General features: G+C 33.4%; 1 protein-coding gene across 1 annotated transcript; it reads right to left on the bottom strand.

Annotated features, from left to right (window-relative positions):
• Positions 1–495: 495 nt before the first annotated feature.
• LOC127112547 (zinc finger A20 and AN1 domain-containing stress-associated protein 6-like) lies at positions 496–982 on the bottom strand. The gene has a single exon (XM_051046367.1). It carries the CDS (start codon positions 922–924, stop codon positions 496–498), a length of 429 nt encoding a protein of 142 aa, XP_050902324.1. The 5' UTR covers positions 925–982.
• Positions 983–18,547: the final 17,565 nt, after the last annotated feature.

The raw sequence follows: 18,547 nt of genomic DNA on the forward strand, positions 1-18,547 counted from the left end.
TATATGTGCATTAAGCTATGTAAGAATACTTAAACCCTAAACATATACATTAATAAAGATGTATTAAAAACTAACATGACAATATCATATTATAATACAATTATTTGAAAATATACCATTCTATAATAAGATATCCGTGTAAAAATTTATTAACAATATACACAAATTAATATCTATGATAATTTTGATATAAATATACTTGTTAAAAAAATACTATAAAATAACCATATGTTTGTAGAAATGTTTAATGAGAAGTTTTATATATGACTTTTTATTCAGGCTATTCATTGGGTATTATAGACTACTTGTTATTCCTTCTCATGCAAAGCAAAATTATTCCGGTACCATAATCAATGAGATTATTATAAATGACAATATGTAATAGTTAAAAAACATTGAAGGATTAATAATAAAAATATATATAAATATTCATAAAGAATCAATATATTTACAATCTTAATTATTAAAAATTAAAATTAAAATTGATATCCACATCTAAACTCGGTGTTCTAATTTATCACTCACACATAAAGGATTTTGTTTATCTAATATTTGACGACCAATCTTCTTTAAATCCACCTTGCATGCATGTTCTTCAGGATATCTATGCATTTTACAAAATACATTTCCACAACGACAATTAAATCCTAATAGTCCCACTTTTTTGTTGCAACTCTTGCACCTATTTTTCTCTGTCTTTATGTTTTGATTGTCGGTAAGAGAAGTAGCTGCCATAGCCTCACAGATACTATCAGTATTAGGGGTCATTGAAGAACAAGAAGATGTTGATTCAAAAACAAAGCTTTCATCATTTGACTTTTCAATGTTTTCTTTGAGATAATCATTGTAACACTTTGAGCAGAGATTGTTGTTTGAAGAAGAACCGTAGAAACCACAACCATTGACACAAAGCAATGGAACCATGTTTCACTTAAGAAAAATAGATGTTTGCAAATTCGGAGAAAGGGAGAGTTTTGTGGAGAAAAGATTCAAGCTTGAAAGTTTTGAATGATGGATTAGGTTGTGTTCATTTATAGGATATAATTGCTAGATGATTGTAACTAATAATACCATATTTTAGGAAACTATCTGCCAAAAAATTAGGAAAGAATTAAATAAGTGTAGATTTAATTTTTGAGAAAAATATGCAAGATCTAATATAGTCTCTCAAAAAAATAAAAATAATTTCTAGGTTTTGAAGAAAATAATCCGGACTTAGTCCCTAATTTATTTGCATTTTATTTGATTTATTAAAAAATTTAATTAAATAAGATGAAGATAAAATAGTGATTATTTAATAGTTTTATAAAAGGAAAATAAATACGGAAGGAAATAAATATTTTTTTTATTAAACGACATAAATGTCCTAAAAAAACTATGATAATGTTTTTTTTTAATAAAATATTAATTTTGGTATATCCTAATCTTATGTAAATTCTGGATAGGACTAGTTATATATTATTTTTGTTTTGTTAAATTAATGATTATTTATGATTTTAATTATTTGTTATATTAAACTCTTAAAATTAAATTTTTGATTTAGAAAATGTTAAAATCTCTTTTGAAATGATCTAAAATAACTTCATTTATAACTACCATTATTGTTACCACTTTGCAGAATATTTAGGTCCAAAACAAATTCTAAGAATTTGACATTTATAAAATTAATTTTTATATAAATAATTTAAATATATATTTATTTTTTAGACTTTCTAAGATGTAAAATCATTTATTAAATTATCATAATCAATTTCTTATCAAATTTCTTTTTCAATGGATAGTAAAGTCAATCATTTAATCTTTGTTAAGGCATTGTTCATCTTAGATAGGATTTTATCAATTTTAATTTCAAAAAATACAACTAACCTTTTAATTGTTCTAGAGCAACATTATGAACAGTCACCTATATTTTCATATTTATTTTTTTTTGGTTTGTTTGTGGTCAAGATTTTTAACATTTTAGATTTGAGAAATAAATATGTGGATTTTGTAGAGAAGAAAGAGAAGAACTCATAGGAAGGTAGGGATGACAAGGAGTAGGGGATACTATAGTTTCCAAGCCCATACCCGCTAGCATATCAACGTTAGTACTCGTACCTAGGGATGTACATGAGTTGGATAAACTCACTAAATTCGGCCAAACTCATTCAAAATGATCCAAAAAAGAGGATTTGAATGGGTAATTCGGTTAATATGATCTTGGAAAATGAAAAATTATTCAAAATAATTGGATTTCAGGTAAACACAGATCCAACCCATAAAATCCACTCAATCCATAAAGTTTACCATTAACTATTAATTTTTTTTGTTTTTCTATGTCTCTTAATGAATTGATATATGAACTAATATTTATATTTTTATCATTGTAATTTTGTTGAAGATATTAATGTTGAAGTCAAAACTTATTTTTTGAATTATGAAGGATATTTTAACACTGTTATTGTCTCTTTTTTGTATTTTGGTGAATGATGACTTTGATTTTAATACTAGTAAGTTTTTAGTAATTTACGTAATTCTAGTTCTAGGTATTATCAGAGGTGGATCCAGATATTATATATTGATGTGGCTAAACATGAAAAAAAGTATGAAGTAAATTATATTCAGAATAAGAAAAGTAGATGTTTGCAAACTTGGAGAAAGGGAGAGTTTTGTGGAGAAAATATTCAAGCTTGAATGTTTTGAACGATGGATTAGGTTGTGGTCATTTATAGGAGATATTTGCTAGACGATTATAACTAATAATACCATATTTTAGGAAACTATCTGCCAAAAAATTAGGAAAGAAATCGTTATCCTATTTTAATTTTAAATATAATCTTTACTCTCTTGAGATTGGATCAAAATAAATTTTATTTAAAATTAATTAGGATTGAATCAAATTGAGTATTGGTTTGATCAAAATTTAAATTTAAGATATAATTCAATTATTTTATTTTAAATAAAGAATTAAAAAGTGAAGATTTAATTTTTGAGCAAAAATATAAGATCTAATTTAGTCTCTCAAAAAATAAAAATAAAATCTAGGCTTTGAAGAAAATAATCCGGACTTTGTCCCAGTTTTACAATAAGGCTGAAAAGTAATCGGACAACCATAGTTAAACGGTGCAATTAACAAAATAAATTATTTCTGTAAATTAATAATAATTGACAAACTTTTTTTACACAAGAATGAACTTATTCTTAGAATTTAAAAACCACAACAAATGATTGATGCTATTTTTTATTAGCGAGGTCTTTACCAACCTAATGGTTGAGATGGCCCTACCACTTTGTTCACTTTATGTACAAATCAAACAATTTCAATATTTAAACCATAATAATTTTTTTGAGACATCAATATCACATGAATATGATAACTTTGAACACTTAATTTTTTTTACTAGTAAAACTACACCAGAGTGACATTGTCCTTGTTTTGATATTTCAACATGAACACGATAATTGTGAACACTTAATCTTAAAGAAGACATGATATTCATATTTTTCATTTGCAAGCTTCTAAAACTGGCCACTTCACTGAATTATAATTTGATTGTGAAATCTTAACAAGATAATGAAAAATTGGTACTTTTGAAGAATAAGAGCCCCACGACAACTAAAATAACTCTAATGACAACAGAAGATGTCGAACAATGCGTTAAAAAGAGTGTGAGTTTTGTGGTCAAGAATTTTCAATTGATAGTAAAGTCAATTCATTTAATCTTTATTAAGACATTGTTGATCTTAGATAGGATTTTATTGATTTTAATTTCAAAAAATATAATCATACCTTTCAATTGTTCTATAGCCAAATAAATTATTTTTTTAGTTTTGTTTTAATAAATTTATCTAGAGCCATTTTTTACGATGCATTAAAGCTTCATTTTTTTTGTAATTTTGATTAATCTGATTCATATTTTCGAGTTGATTTTATATATTTTAAGATAAAAGCAAAAAATAATTTACAAAATATAAAAATTACTATAAATAAAGATTAAAGAGAAAAAAAATTAGAACACTAGAACCTGATTTTCACAAAATTAAGTGTTATATTATTACTTGTCTTTTTTCATATTCTCAGAAAAAGAAATTATTGTTCGATTCAAAACCTAACAAATTGATAACATGACAAATATTTAAAGTTTGAAAACGAAAAGAGTTAAACCAACAAACAAATAAAATTGACTAATTGAAAGAATGAGATTAAACACCATGCTGCAAGCAAATACACAAACTTATCAAATTGAATAATTCAAGATAAACAACACATATCTATAAATAGTGACGTAACACAAAATAGAAGTTGGATTGGAGAACAACTTAATAAAATAAATAGTTAAAGAGACTTGACAACAAAAGTATGAAATTGAGAGTAAGAGAGGAAGATGAAAAGGAAGAGAGAAAGATAATGTGTGCGCTAGCTAACATTAAAAAATGGTGGCATATGAATAACAATATTAATAAAGGATGAAATAGTAATTGCAAACAATAAGGCTGAAAAATAATAACATATAGAGTATGGTAATAGACAATGATTGATAAGCCGAGCAATTAACAAAATGAAAATTTTCCTTAAATTAATAATAATTACCAAAAAATTTTTACACAAAAATGAACTTATTCTTAGAATTTAAAAACCACATCAATTGATTGATGCTATATTTATATTTTTTTATAAGTAAATGCTATATAAAAGTGAGGATCAACTTACTTTATAAGTAAGTTTTTGAGCTTGCTCCAAATCATAATCTTTAAATTGAATCTAATCTAATGGTTAATTAGAATTTTTATTTAATTAACCATTAGATTAAATTTAATTTAAAGACTATAATTTAGAGTAAGTTTAAAAAACTTACTCTTAGAGTAAGTTGATCCCCCAAATATATATATATATATTAAGAAAATTAAAATTTTAAGACCTAACGCGAGGTCTTTACCAACCTAATTGTTGAGATGGCCCTACCACTTTTTCATTTTATGTACATATCAAACAATTCCAATATTTAAACCATAATAATTTTTTTTGAGACATCAATATCACATGAATTCACGTGAATACGATAATTCTGAACACTTAATTTTTTTACTTGTAAAACTACAACAGGAGAGATATTGTCCCTGTCTTGATATTTCAACATGAATACTATAATTATGAACACTTAATCTTAAAGAAGACATGATATTCAAATTTTTCATTTGCAAGCTTCTAAAACTGGCCACTTCACTAAACTATGATCTGATTGTGAAATTTGAGCAATATCATGAAAGATTGCTACTTTGTTTTGAATAACAAGAGCGTCATGACAACTAAAATAACTCTGATGACAATAGAAGGTCTTGAACAGTGCTGTTAAAAGAGTGTGAGTTTTGTGGTCAAGAATTTTAACATTTTAGATTTGAGAATTAAAAATGTGAATTTTGTGGAGAAGAAAGAGAGGAACTCATAGGAAGGGCGGACGTAAGGGCAAGGCAACCCAAGCTAGGGCTTTAGGACTCAAAATTTTGGGTAAAAAAATACTAGTTTTTTTAAAATTTTGTTATGAATATATAAAATGACATATTTCTTTCATAAAATTCTCAAAAAGTCTTGATTTTGGTGACTATGTGTTTGAGCTAGAAGTTAAGCATGTAGAATCCTATGCCATAAAAAAAACTCTATTGGATTTCCATCTTTGATTTTTGGTATTTTGTTCAATCAAAAGAATAATATTGTTTGTATTGAAATAAAGTAAGTGTGTCTCTTGGTTTATTAAATTTTAGTTATAAGTTATTTGCGAGGAAACATGCCTCTTACATTGTTCTTCCAAATATTCGAAAGATTGATGAGTCTAATCTAATTGTTGATGATGTATCACCCCTGTCTGGACATGTTAGAAGACGTCTCCTCAAGTTCCTTATGCAAGAAGACAAGGCTTTACCAGAAATCATAGATATGTCGAGTGCTAGAGAGGGTGTGTGGGAAAGGTTAATTCAAATGTTGAGTCCAAAGGTTACAGGTGCTTTATCTTCTCATGCTGTTGTACCATATGTTGAGAAAAATGATGTGACATTCGATATTGATTAATACATGGACAATGGTGATGATGATGAAGATATTGAGTATGATATTGTCTCTGGTGAAGACTGTGTTACCTCCTTTTAATAAGTTGTTTATGGGTTCACGATTTCTTTTCTTTTGATGTTATGCCTCTATATGGGTCGAATAGTTTTTTTGTCTGTTGATGCTTTATGCCCTTATGTGGCTATTTTTTGTTTTTTTGTATGCCTTTGTGGGCCTGACATTAGTCTCCTTCCTTTGTCCCTTTTGTGGCAAATAGGGGGGAGAAAAAATATCATTACTGTGTTATTTAGTGCTTTGTGGTTTTTTCTTTATTTTATATTATCTTTGTTGATGAAGCTAATTGCACGTTCCTCTTTATACTCTGTTGTGATTTGTGTTATCTCATCTAAAAGATATTCTATTGTGATATGATGTTGGTGCCACAATGAACCTTTTGTTGTTCTTATGTGATCCTTGAATTTGTTGTGATCTATAGATGATGAATTGGAAGAGTGTGAGTATAAGAATGTGCATAATATCTTGAATGTTATTGAAATGCTTAAAAATAGCCTAAAGGGGAGTTTGTTATTACAGTTGATTCACAACTTTTTGTAGGTAACTTGTTAAGCAATATGTTTTGATATGGTATGAGACATTGTGTCTCAGTCTATTTACTGGGCACGCGTTTTGTATTTGATTGGATTTTTCTCAACATGATTTGTTTCCTTTTTTCTTAAATCGGGAACTTAATTCAAAGTGCATTTTCATTTTGGAAAATATTTTACGCTGAATCATTTGGTGAAGTTTTTGGAATTATTATTTATTTTTAAATAAGATTTATTTAGATTTGATTCTCAAAGATTTAGAATTGATTGTGTGGAGTTTTATTTTCTTGCTCTTTTTGGAAGCCAGATACTTTTGGTCAAAAATTTATTGGGCTTATGTGCTGGATGTTTTGTATTACTATTTAAAGAGAGGTTCCCTTCTTGTGAAAACTCAGACTTACAGAATTAAGCTTGTCGTTTTTGTTAGTTTTATTGAGTCTTTTGTTTTGAGTTTGTAATACTATAGCGTAGGATTTCTTTCATAAGTTAGAAAGGTAGAGTATTTGTTTTGTAATTGTGTTTTATCACAAACATTATGTATTTGTACAAACACCAGGGAGGGTATTTGAGTGAAAGTGAAAGGTGTCTCTAATTTAGGGGGAGCTTGAATAGAATTTCACGGGCAGTATTAGGAAAAAGGCATTGGACCGAGGAGTTTGAAATAGACCTTCAACTATTATTGACTATTGATTAAGGAATTTTATTTTATTGGGTTGATGCCCTCCAAACGTAGATGAATTTGCACCAAATTGGATTAAAAATCTCTTGTGTTGTTTATTCTATGTCTTTGTTATTTTCTATTATGTTATCACATTGTTGTGTACATTGTCTCAAAATTGTGTGTGACATCTTGCCACCATTCGAACATAATTTCAATTGACATCAGTACATGCACCTTGTTATGGTTGGGTGAGCTCCGGGTTTTTTCTATACTCTAAACAAAATGGACAATACCAAAGAAAGAGGATATGTGAATCGACCACGGGTTCTTGATGGTATGAAAAATGATTAATGGAAGGTTTGTATGTGTAGCAGGGTATTCGTTACCATTAGAGATATTGACTAAATCCAAGGTAAATCATACAAATCGAGTCGCCACCGCACTTCTATTTATCCAAAAGAATGGTTATAAAGCGAACAAAAACCTAGAAGTTTTAACAAAAACTAGTAAAAGAGAACAGAGATCTGGGTAAGGGGGTTGGTTATGTAATGGGAAGGTGTTAGGCACCCAAAACATCCTAGGTACTCCTAGGGAGCCCTTTTCACACTTGTTGCAAGGTTGTTGTTTTTGTGAAATTTTTTGTTTGTCCAAACATGATTGAAGAGATGAGAAGAGAATATACAAGTTATTTACATTTTTGTGTTTGGATGGATGAACCCATTGCCTACGTACCTTCTTATAAAAAGATTAGGATCAAAACCTCGTAGTTCGGGGTAAAAATCTCAAAATGAGTTGGTGAATTGATTGGTCCAAAAGCCTTAAGATCTTTTGTTATAAAAGGGAGAAAACTCAACCAAACCACAAATCCACCATGTGAGGATAGCTTCAGCATTCTAGTGAGGGGTTAACCCTATAATAAGCATGGAAGACTCATTGTCCATCACTAAGGATATAGTGAGTATTACATCTACCACCAAGATAACTCAAACCTAATAGCTAAAGGTTATGAAATTTTTTGATTAAGAGAGTGGCCATTGAAACCACAATAAAAGTATTTGAATGAGTGGTATTTACCAATGAAAAGTATTTACAAAGTATGGTCAAAGTTGACTTAAAAGTTCAATTCAAAATAAGTGTTATGAAAAGAAAGTTTGAAAATCAAAAGCATAAGGCTTAGGTTTCTAATGTTTAAAAGAAGTGTTAATGTTTGCACAAAGTTTTGGCTTGGGTTAGAGTGGAGAGAAGAAGAAGAAAGGCTAGGTCCTAAGTAAAACAAAAGGTGAGGGATAAAGAAACAAAACCACAATGGAGTTCCTCTCTTGAGATCATATTGATGATCCAAGTAGCTCCCATCCTTTGGAATAGGCAATCACAAAAAGCATAAGCAATCATCAAACAAGCCTCTTAAGAGATCCTCAATGTATCTTGTGTCTTTCACTTTGGATGAACATGGCAATGGTTTCTCCAATTTGATCTCTCATAGAATTCCCTAGCACAAAAGCACACACATCAAAAGTTCCATGAAGCAAATCAAGAATGGACAAGAGTGAGTTTAGAGATTTGGTCCTTCTAACCCATCTTCATCATTAAGGTCCTTTTACTCCAATTTTGCATAGGGAATGTCCTAGAATCTAAGTCCATTTCTCCATTTCTTTGCATAGGGAAAGTCCTAGAAACTAAGTCCATTTCTTTGCACTTTGGTCCACAACAATCAAAACAAAACACAAGCACAATAGTATATACACAATTATGTGCTCAAGTGAGCAAAAGGCAAATGGCATTGACATAAACATGTGCTCAAGTGAGCAAAGAGAAAATCAAATGGATAATATGTGCAAGAATAGTAAATTGCATAAAAGTAAAGAGCAAAAAGTAAAAGTTAGTTGTTAATGGTTAGTGTTAGTAGTTAGTGTGCCATAAGGCAAATTCAGCGCTATGTTAAGCAATCGTAATTGGACTTATGTAGAAGTCACAACTACCTGAGGCCGGTCAATAATAATGTAGGCAACAACACAAGTTAGAAGTCTTGATTAGTGAACCAAGTTCCAACAACTTGCCATGCCAAAAGGGAAAGAGAATTGATCTTGTATTGGTTTAAGCCTTTTGCATGATTTAGAAAACAACCTATCCTTAATGCAAAGTCATTCACTTGATGAATTAGATTTGAATTAAGGAAGATTAAGTCTCCCTAATCAATGCTAACTTATCAACCTTCAACTCATTGATCAAAAGAAAATAAGAAGAGGAAGAAGAAGGAGATGGATGATGGAAATAAAATGGCAAAAGTACAAATGCATTAAATGAAATAAAATGTACCAATCATCATATGTTGACCAGTAACATTGAAAGTCAAAGTCAAATAATCAAAAACAGAAGTGAGATGAAGATTGGAAGTCAAGAAATGAACAAAATATTTTTGGCATTTTTTAATATTAAAAATAAACTTGAATTAAAAATAAAAAGAAGGTCAAACTTCAAAATTACTTCAAATCAACCTTGAAAGGTCCAAGCAATTTATCCCAAGTTCAACAAGGTCAAACCAAGTTTGACAAAAAAATTCAGAATTTTTACAAGTCAGAAACTATTTTTAATCAATTAAAAATGAATAAAAATAACCTAATTGAACTAAAATCTCAAATAAATCTCAAATCAATTAAAAAATTGATGAGAATATTTTTCATAGATTCATCATCATTCAAATAGGTTAGAAAAATATTTTTGTATTTTTGAATATCAAAAACTATTTAAAATGAATTAAAAACAACTAGAAAAGAGAAAATTCACAAAAAATATCAAATGACAAAATAAAAAAATATTAAAAATCATTTTAAGAAACTAGAAATTATTTGGAGACTAATGCAATTGGTCCCATAACTTTTGGAATAAAAATGAAAGAGTTATGAATTTTTGAAATAAATGGAAATAAAAGAAATTAAATCAGAAAAATAAAAATTCAAAAAAACCAGGAGCGTTAGATCTGAGCTCATTAATTGAGCTGGCAGATCACACGCTCCAGATGCGCGTTCCCACCATAGGCCAAAGTCAAATGCGTTGCACAATGTATTAAAACAAGTCATAACAAAGAAGGGCCAGGATTAGATATGGAAATTCAATCCAACGATCCACAACACATCTGGCAATGGCACGGCCACCGGAGCCACCTTTTTCCCCGGTGAGCATGAAGATTCTGGAATTTTGCAGACAACCAAATCTTAACCAAAATGCACGATCTATACATCTTTGGAAAGTTGGGATGATGTACATCATCCATATGCCAGTCAATTCCACTCTTGATCTCTATATTGAGAGACATCAGAGATGGAAGTTCTGTGGTGTTCATCATGAACTTAATGGATTTCAAAAATTAAATGCACAATCATGATGCCTCTATTGAGAGGACTTCAGCCAACACAAGATTCAAGCAAATATGTCAATATATTATGAGTTTCAAAGAAAAAACTAGTTGCATAACAACCTTGATTTCTGGAGGCTTGAGCTCGATTCCTTGCTTTCTTTATCAAAACAGAAGATCAATGGGGTAAAAGATGAAGGTTTAGAAGCTTTAGATCCAAGGATTCAACCAGATGTAGTTGAATTTTGGATCTGAAAAATTTAGAGAAAAATGAACTAGCTCCTTTGGTGAGAGGTTGGGTTTTGATTTCTGCAGCAATTCAGGTTGATTTCAGTGTGAATTTAGAATGGAATATAGCTTCTATTTATAGAGGGAATGGCAAGGAGAAGGTGATGCAATCCGTGTGCATGGAATTGGATATCCATTGCATGGGATTGCATGATCATGCACAAGGCCCAAAACCAAAGCCAAATGACATCTGAACTCATACCAAAGTGAAATGGGCGTGTAATTTGAAAGGCAAAGGCTTGTGTAATGAATTCTCACATGTTATGCATAATTGAACTAAAAACTTCTCCTCTTCGAAACTAACACTTGCCAAATCCAAACATGATCATGTGAGTAATGGTTGGAAAGGTTTTGATGTAAGGAACAATTGTTGTGTTGGGAAAAAATCCATTTGGGATGTGGAAATTGGTGAAATTTGAGTTTAAAGTGCAAGGTACAAAACATGTCAAGGCAAAGTTTCTAAATTTGGCCAATGTTCAAGCCCTTCTGTTTTGATGATCCAAGCCTCAAATGATAAAACTTCCAACATCAAATTTGTAGATCTTTTCAAGACAATCAAAATGGACTTACATTTTGCATCATTTGGATTTTTGATGGAAGAGTTCTGGGCATTTGAAGTTGGACTTTTTTGCCTTTTAATGCATTTGGCCCAAAAGGACCTATAATGTCTTGCATTATCACATGTATTTCCTTTGATATTTTGGAATTTTGTTCAACATAACATTTGAATTAGACATCTTAAGCTTTCCAATGCATTTAATCCCACCTCAAAATCATAAAAACTAAATGAGTTGTTTCCTTGGGAAGTTGACCCAAAATTAGGGTTTCAGTCAAAATAACCTATAATGTCTTGGAATGGATGATGACCTTCCAAGCTTCAAATAAAATTTTGATGAACATTAAAGTTGTTCATATTGTCCTTAAGAACATTTTTGCTTTGGAATCATCTCCATTTGACCAACACATAAAAAGTTAGGTCTCAGTGAATTTCAAAATAGTCAGATGATTGACTGATCAACTTCTCAAGTCCATGACTCACATCTTGATGAATTGATGATTGAGGACACTCAAATAAGTTCAAATATGAATTAAATGATGAATTAAAGAACTTCCCTTGATTGTATTTAATCATGGGCTGAGGTTGCTTCATGAGCAAGGCATTGTGGTGCACAGATGAATTAGGGTTTCCTTGGGGCACAAACCTCAAACCCTTTGACTTGCTTTATCAAAATGATGAATTGAGATGCTAGGAAAGCATATTTGATGGATGAGAGCTTTGGGAACCATTACCATGCTTGCTATCATCTCCTCTTGACCTTATCATTGCACAAAAGATCTCCTAGAAGCTTTGGACCTTGTGATTGCTCAAACTACAAACAAAAGATTTTAGTGACATATTTTTGTGCTTTTGGTTAGTAAACAAAATAAGAAAAGCAATGATATACAATTCAAGCATGCTTGGTGATCTCAAACCACTCACAAGAGATCCCACCCAAAGGCAAAGGGAACTAAGATGCTAAAGATCCTTGAGGCAATGCAAAATGCAATGTTATGATGCCATGAGGGATCTTAGGGACAAAATTGGGGTCTTACAGATGCCCCTATTTAAGTTCATTCTAGCCGGAGAAGTGAAGGTTAAAATCTTCGTCTCGACGGGGTAGAATGGGCTTAAATAATATTAAAGAGACGAATTTTGGTCCCTAAGAGACCTCATGATGCAGATGTATGCATGCAAATAGTAAAACTCTGTGGGGATAGGCGTCCACAAAAGAAAAAGAAATCCGGAGAAACTAAAAATCCAAAGGAGTAAGACACTTACTAGGGAGACAGAGACTCTGGGGGAGCAAATGGTGAAAATGCGTGAGCAGGTCACGACTTGAGACTTGCTGAGAGACACTGAGAGAATCCATGAAATAAATCAATGGAAGAACTCGAGCTGACTCGAAGATGCATGTATTGGGGAATATGCCCATACAGCCAAAAATTATCCACGACGGATACTTCGGATAAAAAATCCGGACTCAGGTGGGGATGTCCACTAAGGACTCAACTGAGGAAGATCCCAACAGAAATCTCCTAGGGAAGCAACAGGATGAGGTATTACCGGTTACTGGGTAATAAGCTTAAAGAGATGTGTGATCCGCACATCGGTATAATGGTGAGAGAACAACATGCCCCAGAAGAATGAGTATCTAAGACCGGTATAAGGGTGAGAGATGTCAATCAACCAAATCATCTAAGGAAGACCTAAAAAGGTATATTTCAACTCAAAAAAATCTGACTCCACAGGGGACAAAAGGTCATAATAGGGAGCAGAAGGAAGGAACACCAGGGATGCCGGTTACTGGGCATATAATAGGTGACCAACCAAAGCGTGAATTGGGGAATATTCCCAAAACACTCATCATCCGAAAAGAGGGAAAAAAGCAAGCTCGATTATGGGATGGACATTCGATTCCAAAACAGGGATACGAATCTTACTCAACTGGGGAAGAACAAAAGGCTTCGACCAAGGAGTGCATGAGATATATTATCTATTAACGTCAAAACGTAGATAATATACTCGCATGGAAGATTATCCACAACCGGTTACTGGGTTAATAAAGGATAAATCGACCGACAAATAAAGGCATCGGGATACCGAAACTAGGTATATAATGATGACCATTCAAGGGGAGCATCAAACATTACCGGCAACCGGTACATGAAAGCTGACTTGTTGGGGATAAACTACTTAATCAGAGCAATTATCCAAGAGAGGGAGGGAATATCAACACCGAATATTGGATAATGATAACCGTCAAGGAGGGGATTACATCTATAGGATACTGGGTAGAAAACCACGGAAGAGTAACCGTCATCGATTAGGATGAACAAGGAGGTTAACTCTGCAAAGGGGAGAAAATAGGGTTTACAACTACCGGTATAAGGGTAAAAAATCATGAACTCTGCCGAGGATAAGATGAATAATTACCGATTACTAAGCAATTATTCATTTATACCACGGGGAAACATAGGAACCAGTCACAAGAGGCCAATTTAGGATCAAACCAAAGAGGCAAACTGAATCAAGACTCGTCCTAGTGAGGATATCACTCAATAGGGGAACCCATCCCAATATATGTGTTGGGAGGAAGCGAAAACAACCGTCGTCCACGAGTATATAACTCAATGGGGAGTGCGGAAGGAAAGATAAACACTTTCTGCTTAACGGGCTGACTCTATATTAAGGGATCAGGCGCCGACATCTGCTTTGGGAATGTACTACCAACTAGCAGAGAATAACAAACATAGATATATGGCAGAGAATGCAATATGAATATCCGAATGTTTGAAAATTATATGCACACATGCGTGGTTTATGTATGATGAATGCTGACAAACAGACATTTCTAACACAAACATCTCCAGAGAATAAGCACTCAACAGCCGATACTACATCTCAAGAGAGAAAGCCAGACTCCATGGAGAGTATTCAATCTGCCGGGGATCAGAGATACCAGGAAGCAAAGACCTCTGCAGGGGATGAATCATCGGTCAATCCTGTTGGGGACAGGAGTTTATTGCACAAAATAAAATCTGTTGCGTAAGCAATTCTACTGGGGAATCTATCCAAGGGATAAAGGGGTTATGGGGATCAACCACCAAGTACCGTACCCACCAAGGAGATCACATCTGCTGATGAGGAAAGGTTGCTACTCCGCTAAAGGGGAGAGTGGTGAATATCTCAACAAGCATTCCACCTAGTAGGATAAACCATAAAAGGCTCCGGAGGGAGAAGATACATTGAAATTCTGGTATAGTCAGAGTTCAGATGTTCTACACGAAGTCATGACATCTGATCCAACATTGTTACTAATACAGCAAGACAGTTATCACAATTAAAACTCAGTACTCATATGGACTCTGTGACAGATGTCAAGACATCTGCTAATATACCACCATGGAAATAAGAACATCCAGTTTTGTCCATCTAGTGCAAAGACACAGTCGAGATCAAATATAACACTTATGTTTATTGATCCTGCCCAGTTATCAGCATGATGTTTCAACATTGATTTGAACATCATGTGTTCCAACATTACAGAAGGGTGAACTGTAATAGACCAACCAGTCTATCAGTGACAGCAGTCTATAATAAATGTCATAACATTCTGTTTTGCAATCAGACTGCAGGCTATGTGTCACGTCTGTTGTTCTCTTCATAAACAGACTAGAAACAGACTGAGTTATAACAGACAAAATATAGTGTGCAGAAGGTAAAAACACCAGTAATTGTTAACCCAATTCGGTACAACATTACCTACTCTAGGGGCATACCAAGCCAGGAAGAATATCCACTATTAGCAGTATTAATTCAGAGTTAAACTCCCCCGTTTACAACTCTTCACTTAATCCCTACCCAATGCAATCTTTACCTAGGAACTCCTAGATAGAAACCTCCAGTTTCCATTTCTATCACTACAAATACTATGTAATGTTTAAGCAACTTGAACATGCTTCACAGCTTCGTTCAAGAACATAACAACTCTTGCCTACAGGCCTTGAGTTACAAATAATTTCATGCTTTCAAGCACTGAGAAACACTTGGTAACCTTCCCACAGGTTGGGAGGTTTACCTCACACATACCCCTAATTTTTACATTGTTTGAGGCTTACAAAACCTAGGTTACAATCTACTATTTATAACCTAACCACCCAACTGGATTTGGGCCTTCAGAAATCGCAGCAAATCTTTCCTTTGCTGTTACAGAGCTGGCAGAGTTCTTCTACTGCAATCAAGGTCTTCAATCTTTTATTTCCTAAAAGATCTCCATATTTGGGAACTGTATATTCACCAAATATATTTACCAAATCTTCTGATTGAATCTTCAAGATCTCCATGCAGGAGTTAGGATATTCACCAGGTCTCCTAATTAATCACAAACCAAACCAGAATTAACTGATTCAGTTTTATACACATTTGAGATGTCACAGTCCCGATGTCGTGACATATTACATGACATGTTGGTCCAGATGTTGAACTTCTTCAACTCAACATATTAAAATAACAGAGGTGATTACATTATTTGTTTTACTAAATTAATGCCAATCTTAAGTTACTCACAATCTCCCCCTTTGGCAAATTTTAGCTAAAACAAATAACCCAAATCTGGGTCTGCACTTCCTCTTTGTCTTTGACAGCCCCAATGCCACCACCACTGTTGGTGTACATGAGGAAGAAGATGTACAAGGATCAGCTCCACCACAACCCTTCCCCTTAACAGTAGGGCTTCCTGAAGAATATGTAATGCTGAGTACATAGATAATGTAACTCAGGTTACAAGACACAACTGTCTTCTTAACTCAGATCACAAGACACAACTGATATACCCAGTTAGTGACTTTTGTGTCTGAATCCATCTTCTCCTTGCTACCAGATATTGCTTGTTTCTGGTGCATCCTCAGGACAATGTTTCTCTCCCCCTTTTTAGCTAAACATTTACAAATGACACCTTCACAAAACCAGATCCAGGAGCAGTATGCCCAGATCTTAACAAACCCCATGGTTTAGAGGGAATGAAATGTCGCTCTTGTGAGAAGAGGAGTGCTGATAAATCCTTTAAATAGGCCAGACCATGCTTAGGAATTAACGGTAGGAGTAAATGCTTGGTCAAGGTCCATCCATATTTGCTGAGAATCAGTCAGAGAATCACCACCAATATCCCAGACAATCTTTGAATACCTTTTACAGCTTTTGACTGTTTCCAGAAACAGCAGTTCCAAGACTATTCCATAAATGCTGTTAGACACGTTACAAGCTATGTCTAAACATTTGATACTGCTTTTGTCTACATTCTTCAAGTATTCTCCCTATCACCATTTTCTAAAACCACTTACTCACCTCCAGTGGTAGCTTGACATCTGGCATCACACATCCACATATCCTTATACAACTTCCAGCAGGAACATAGGATATCTTATGTTAAGACATCACTTATGACATCTTGTGAACACTCTGTCCTTTTTGTTCACAAGGAAAACTATCAGCAGTTAAACCACATAACAGTACTTTAATCAGCAGCAGAAGCAAAAAACAATTACTAGCTATGGCTACTAGTAATACACACATGCACAAGGGTACTTCGCCTTCCCCTAAATCTGTGCAACAATCAGAATTACTAGTTATGGATGCAACTAGTAATACACACAAATGTACAATGCACAAGGGTACTTCTTCTCCCCCTAAATCTGTGCATTCATCAAGTAACAGCTGCTGTAACTCCAGTACCTGTACCGGCCAGACTGTCATACTGACATCTGCTTCCATATTTCCATATTTCCATATTTCCTTATCTTGATTCTTCGAACTCACTTCTGAGATAGACCAAATGCCACTGGTTGATTACCTCCTTCATGAATCCTCATATGAAAAAGTCAAATGCCATTCTTTTGACCTCTCCACGATTATCAGACTTCTCCCAAAGATATTCTGACCTTCCAAGTGAAACTTGAACTTCAAGCTTTTTGAAGTATCCAATCTCCAACCCTGTAGACCCTTCTATCTCAAGTTGATGTGTCGCTTCACCAACTAAGAATCTGATGTTGAACCAAATGTCACAACATTGTGTTTTGACATCTAGCTGTTGAATTCAACTCCTTCTTCTGCCACTTGAAAGAACTTCCTCCCTTCACAGAACAAGAGTTCAATGTTCTCATAAACCTGATTGTGGAACCAAGTTTGAGTAAACAACCTCCATCCTGCAGGTTTGCAGTTAAGTCATCCAAGCTCACACCTTGATGAATCCCTGCTTCTTCTCCAAAGACATCAGACACTCTGATGCATGAGTCTTCAGAAGGACCAGTTAGAAACTCTCCCTACAGCTATACCAAGGATTCCACTTCCTAAGATAAGGTTGTTTCCATGATGTTAAGAATGCCGCCACTTATTCTTAACTCCACAGTGTGCATTAGCCAATGCACTTCCTTACCTAGATCAGAAGTAAACTGATCCAAGTAACCACCATCAAGACTATGATGTTTTCTTCTTTTCGTACACACCAAGGCTGAACATGTTTCTTGCCAGGAAACCTTTTCAGAGATCATATGCTTTTGCTGCCACCAAAGTGATAAATCATAACCAATGCACTATCCTTCCTGTGATTCTGCACAGGGTCTTGAAGACAAGATGTTCCAACATCTTTTAAAAACATCAGTTATCTTGAGTTCCAAGGATAATCAATTAAATACTTGTACTTGGCACAAGTAGACATTGATCTTAAATCCTTTCCCAATTTTCCTTTCAGATACTTCCACCATAAGAGTACTTTGAGAATACTCTTCTTGTGTCAACATCTTCTGCTTGCAAGCACCTCAACAGTTTTGAGAATCTTTCCAGATTAAATTCACCTTTAGGAAAGAGAGGGATGAATCCTACCTTGCAAATGTGTCACCCAACAACCAGAACTCATGTGACACAGGTCAACAACCAACCAGACCCTAGGTTGACCAAACGTGAGGAGGTTAACCAAAACTCCCCCTCAAATTAACAATCATGGAAACTCCACACCAATATCCATGCATTGTACACAAATGTCTCAACATGACATACATCACCCCTGTCAGTGGCAATTAGCTCTAAG

The sequence above is a fragment of the Lathyrus oleraceus genome, unplaced genomic scaffold (assembly GCF_024323335.1).
Source record: "Lathyrus oleraceus cultivar Zhongwan6 unplaced genomic scaffold, CAAS_Psat_ZW6_1.0 chrUn0153, whole genome shotgun sequence".
In the NCBI taxonomy this organism is placed as follows: Eukaryota; Viridiplantae; Streptophyta; class Magnoliopsida; order Fabales; family Fabaceae; genus Lathyrus; species Lathyrus oleraceus.

Bases quoted from the DNA above. Each gene is read 5' to 3' on its own strand.
- LOC127112547 (XM_051046367.1), bottom strand. From the start codon at position 924: ATGGTTCCATTGCTTTGTGTCAATGGTTGTGGTTTCTACGGTTCTTCT.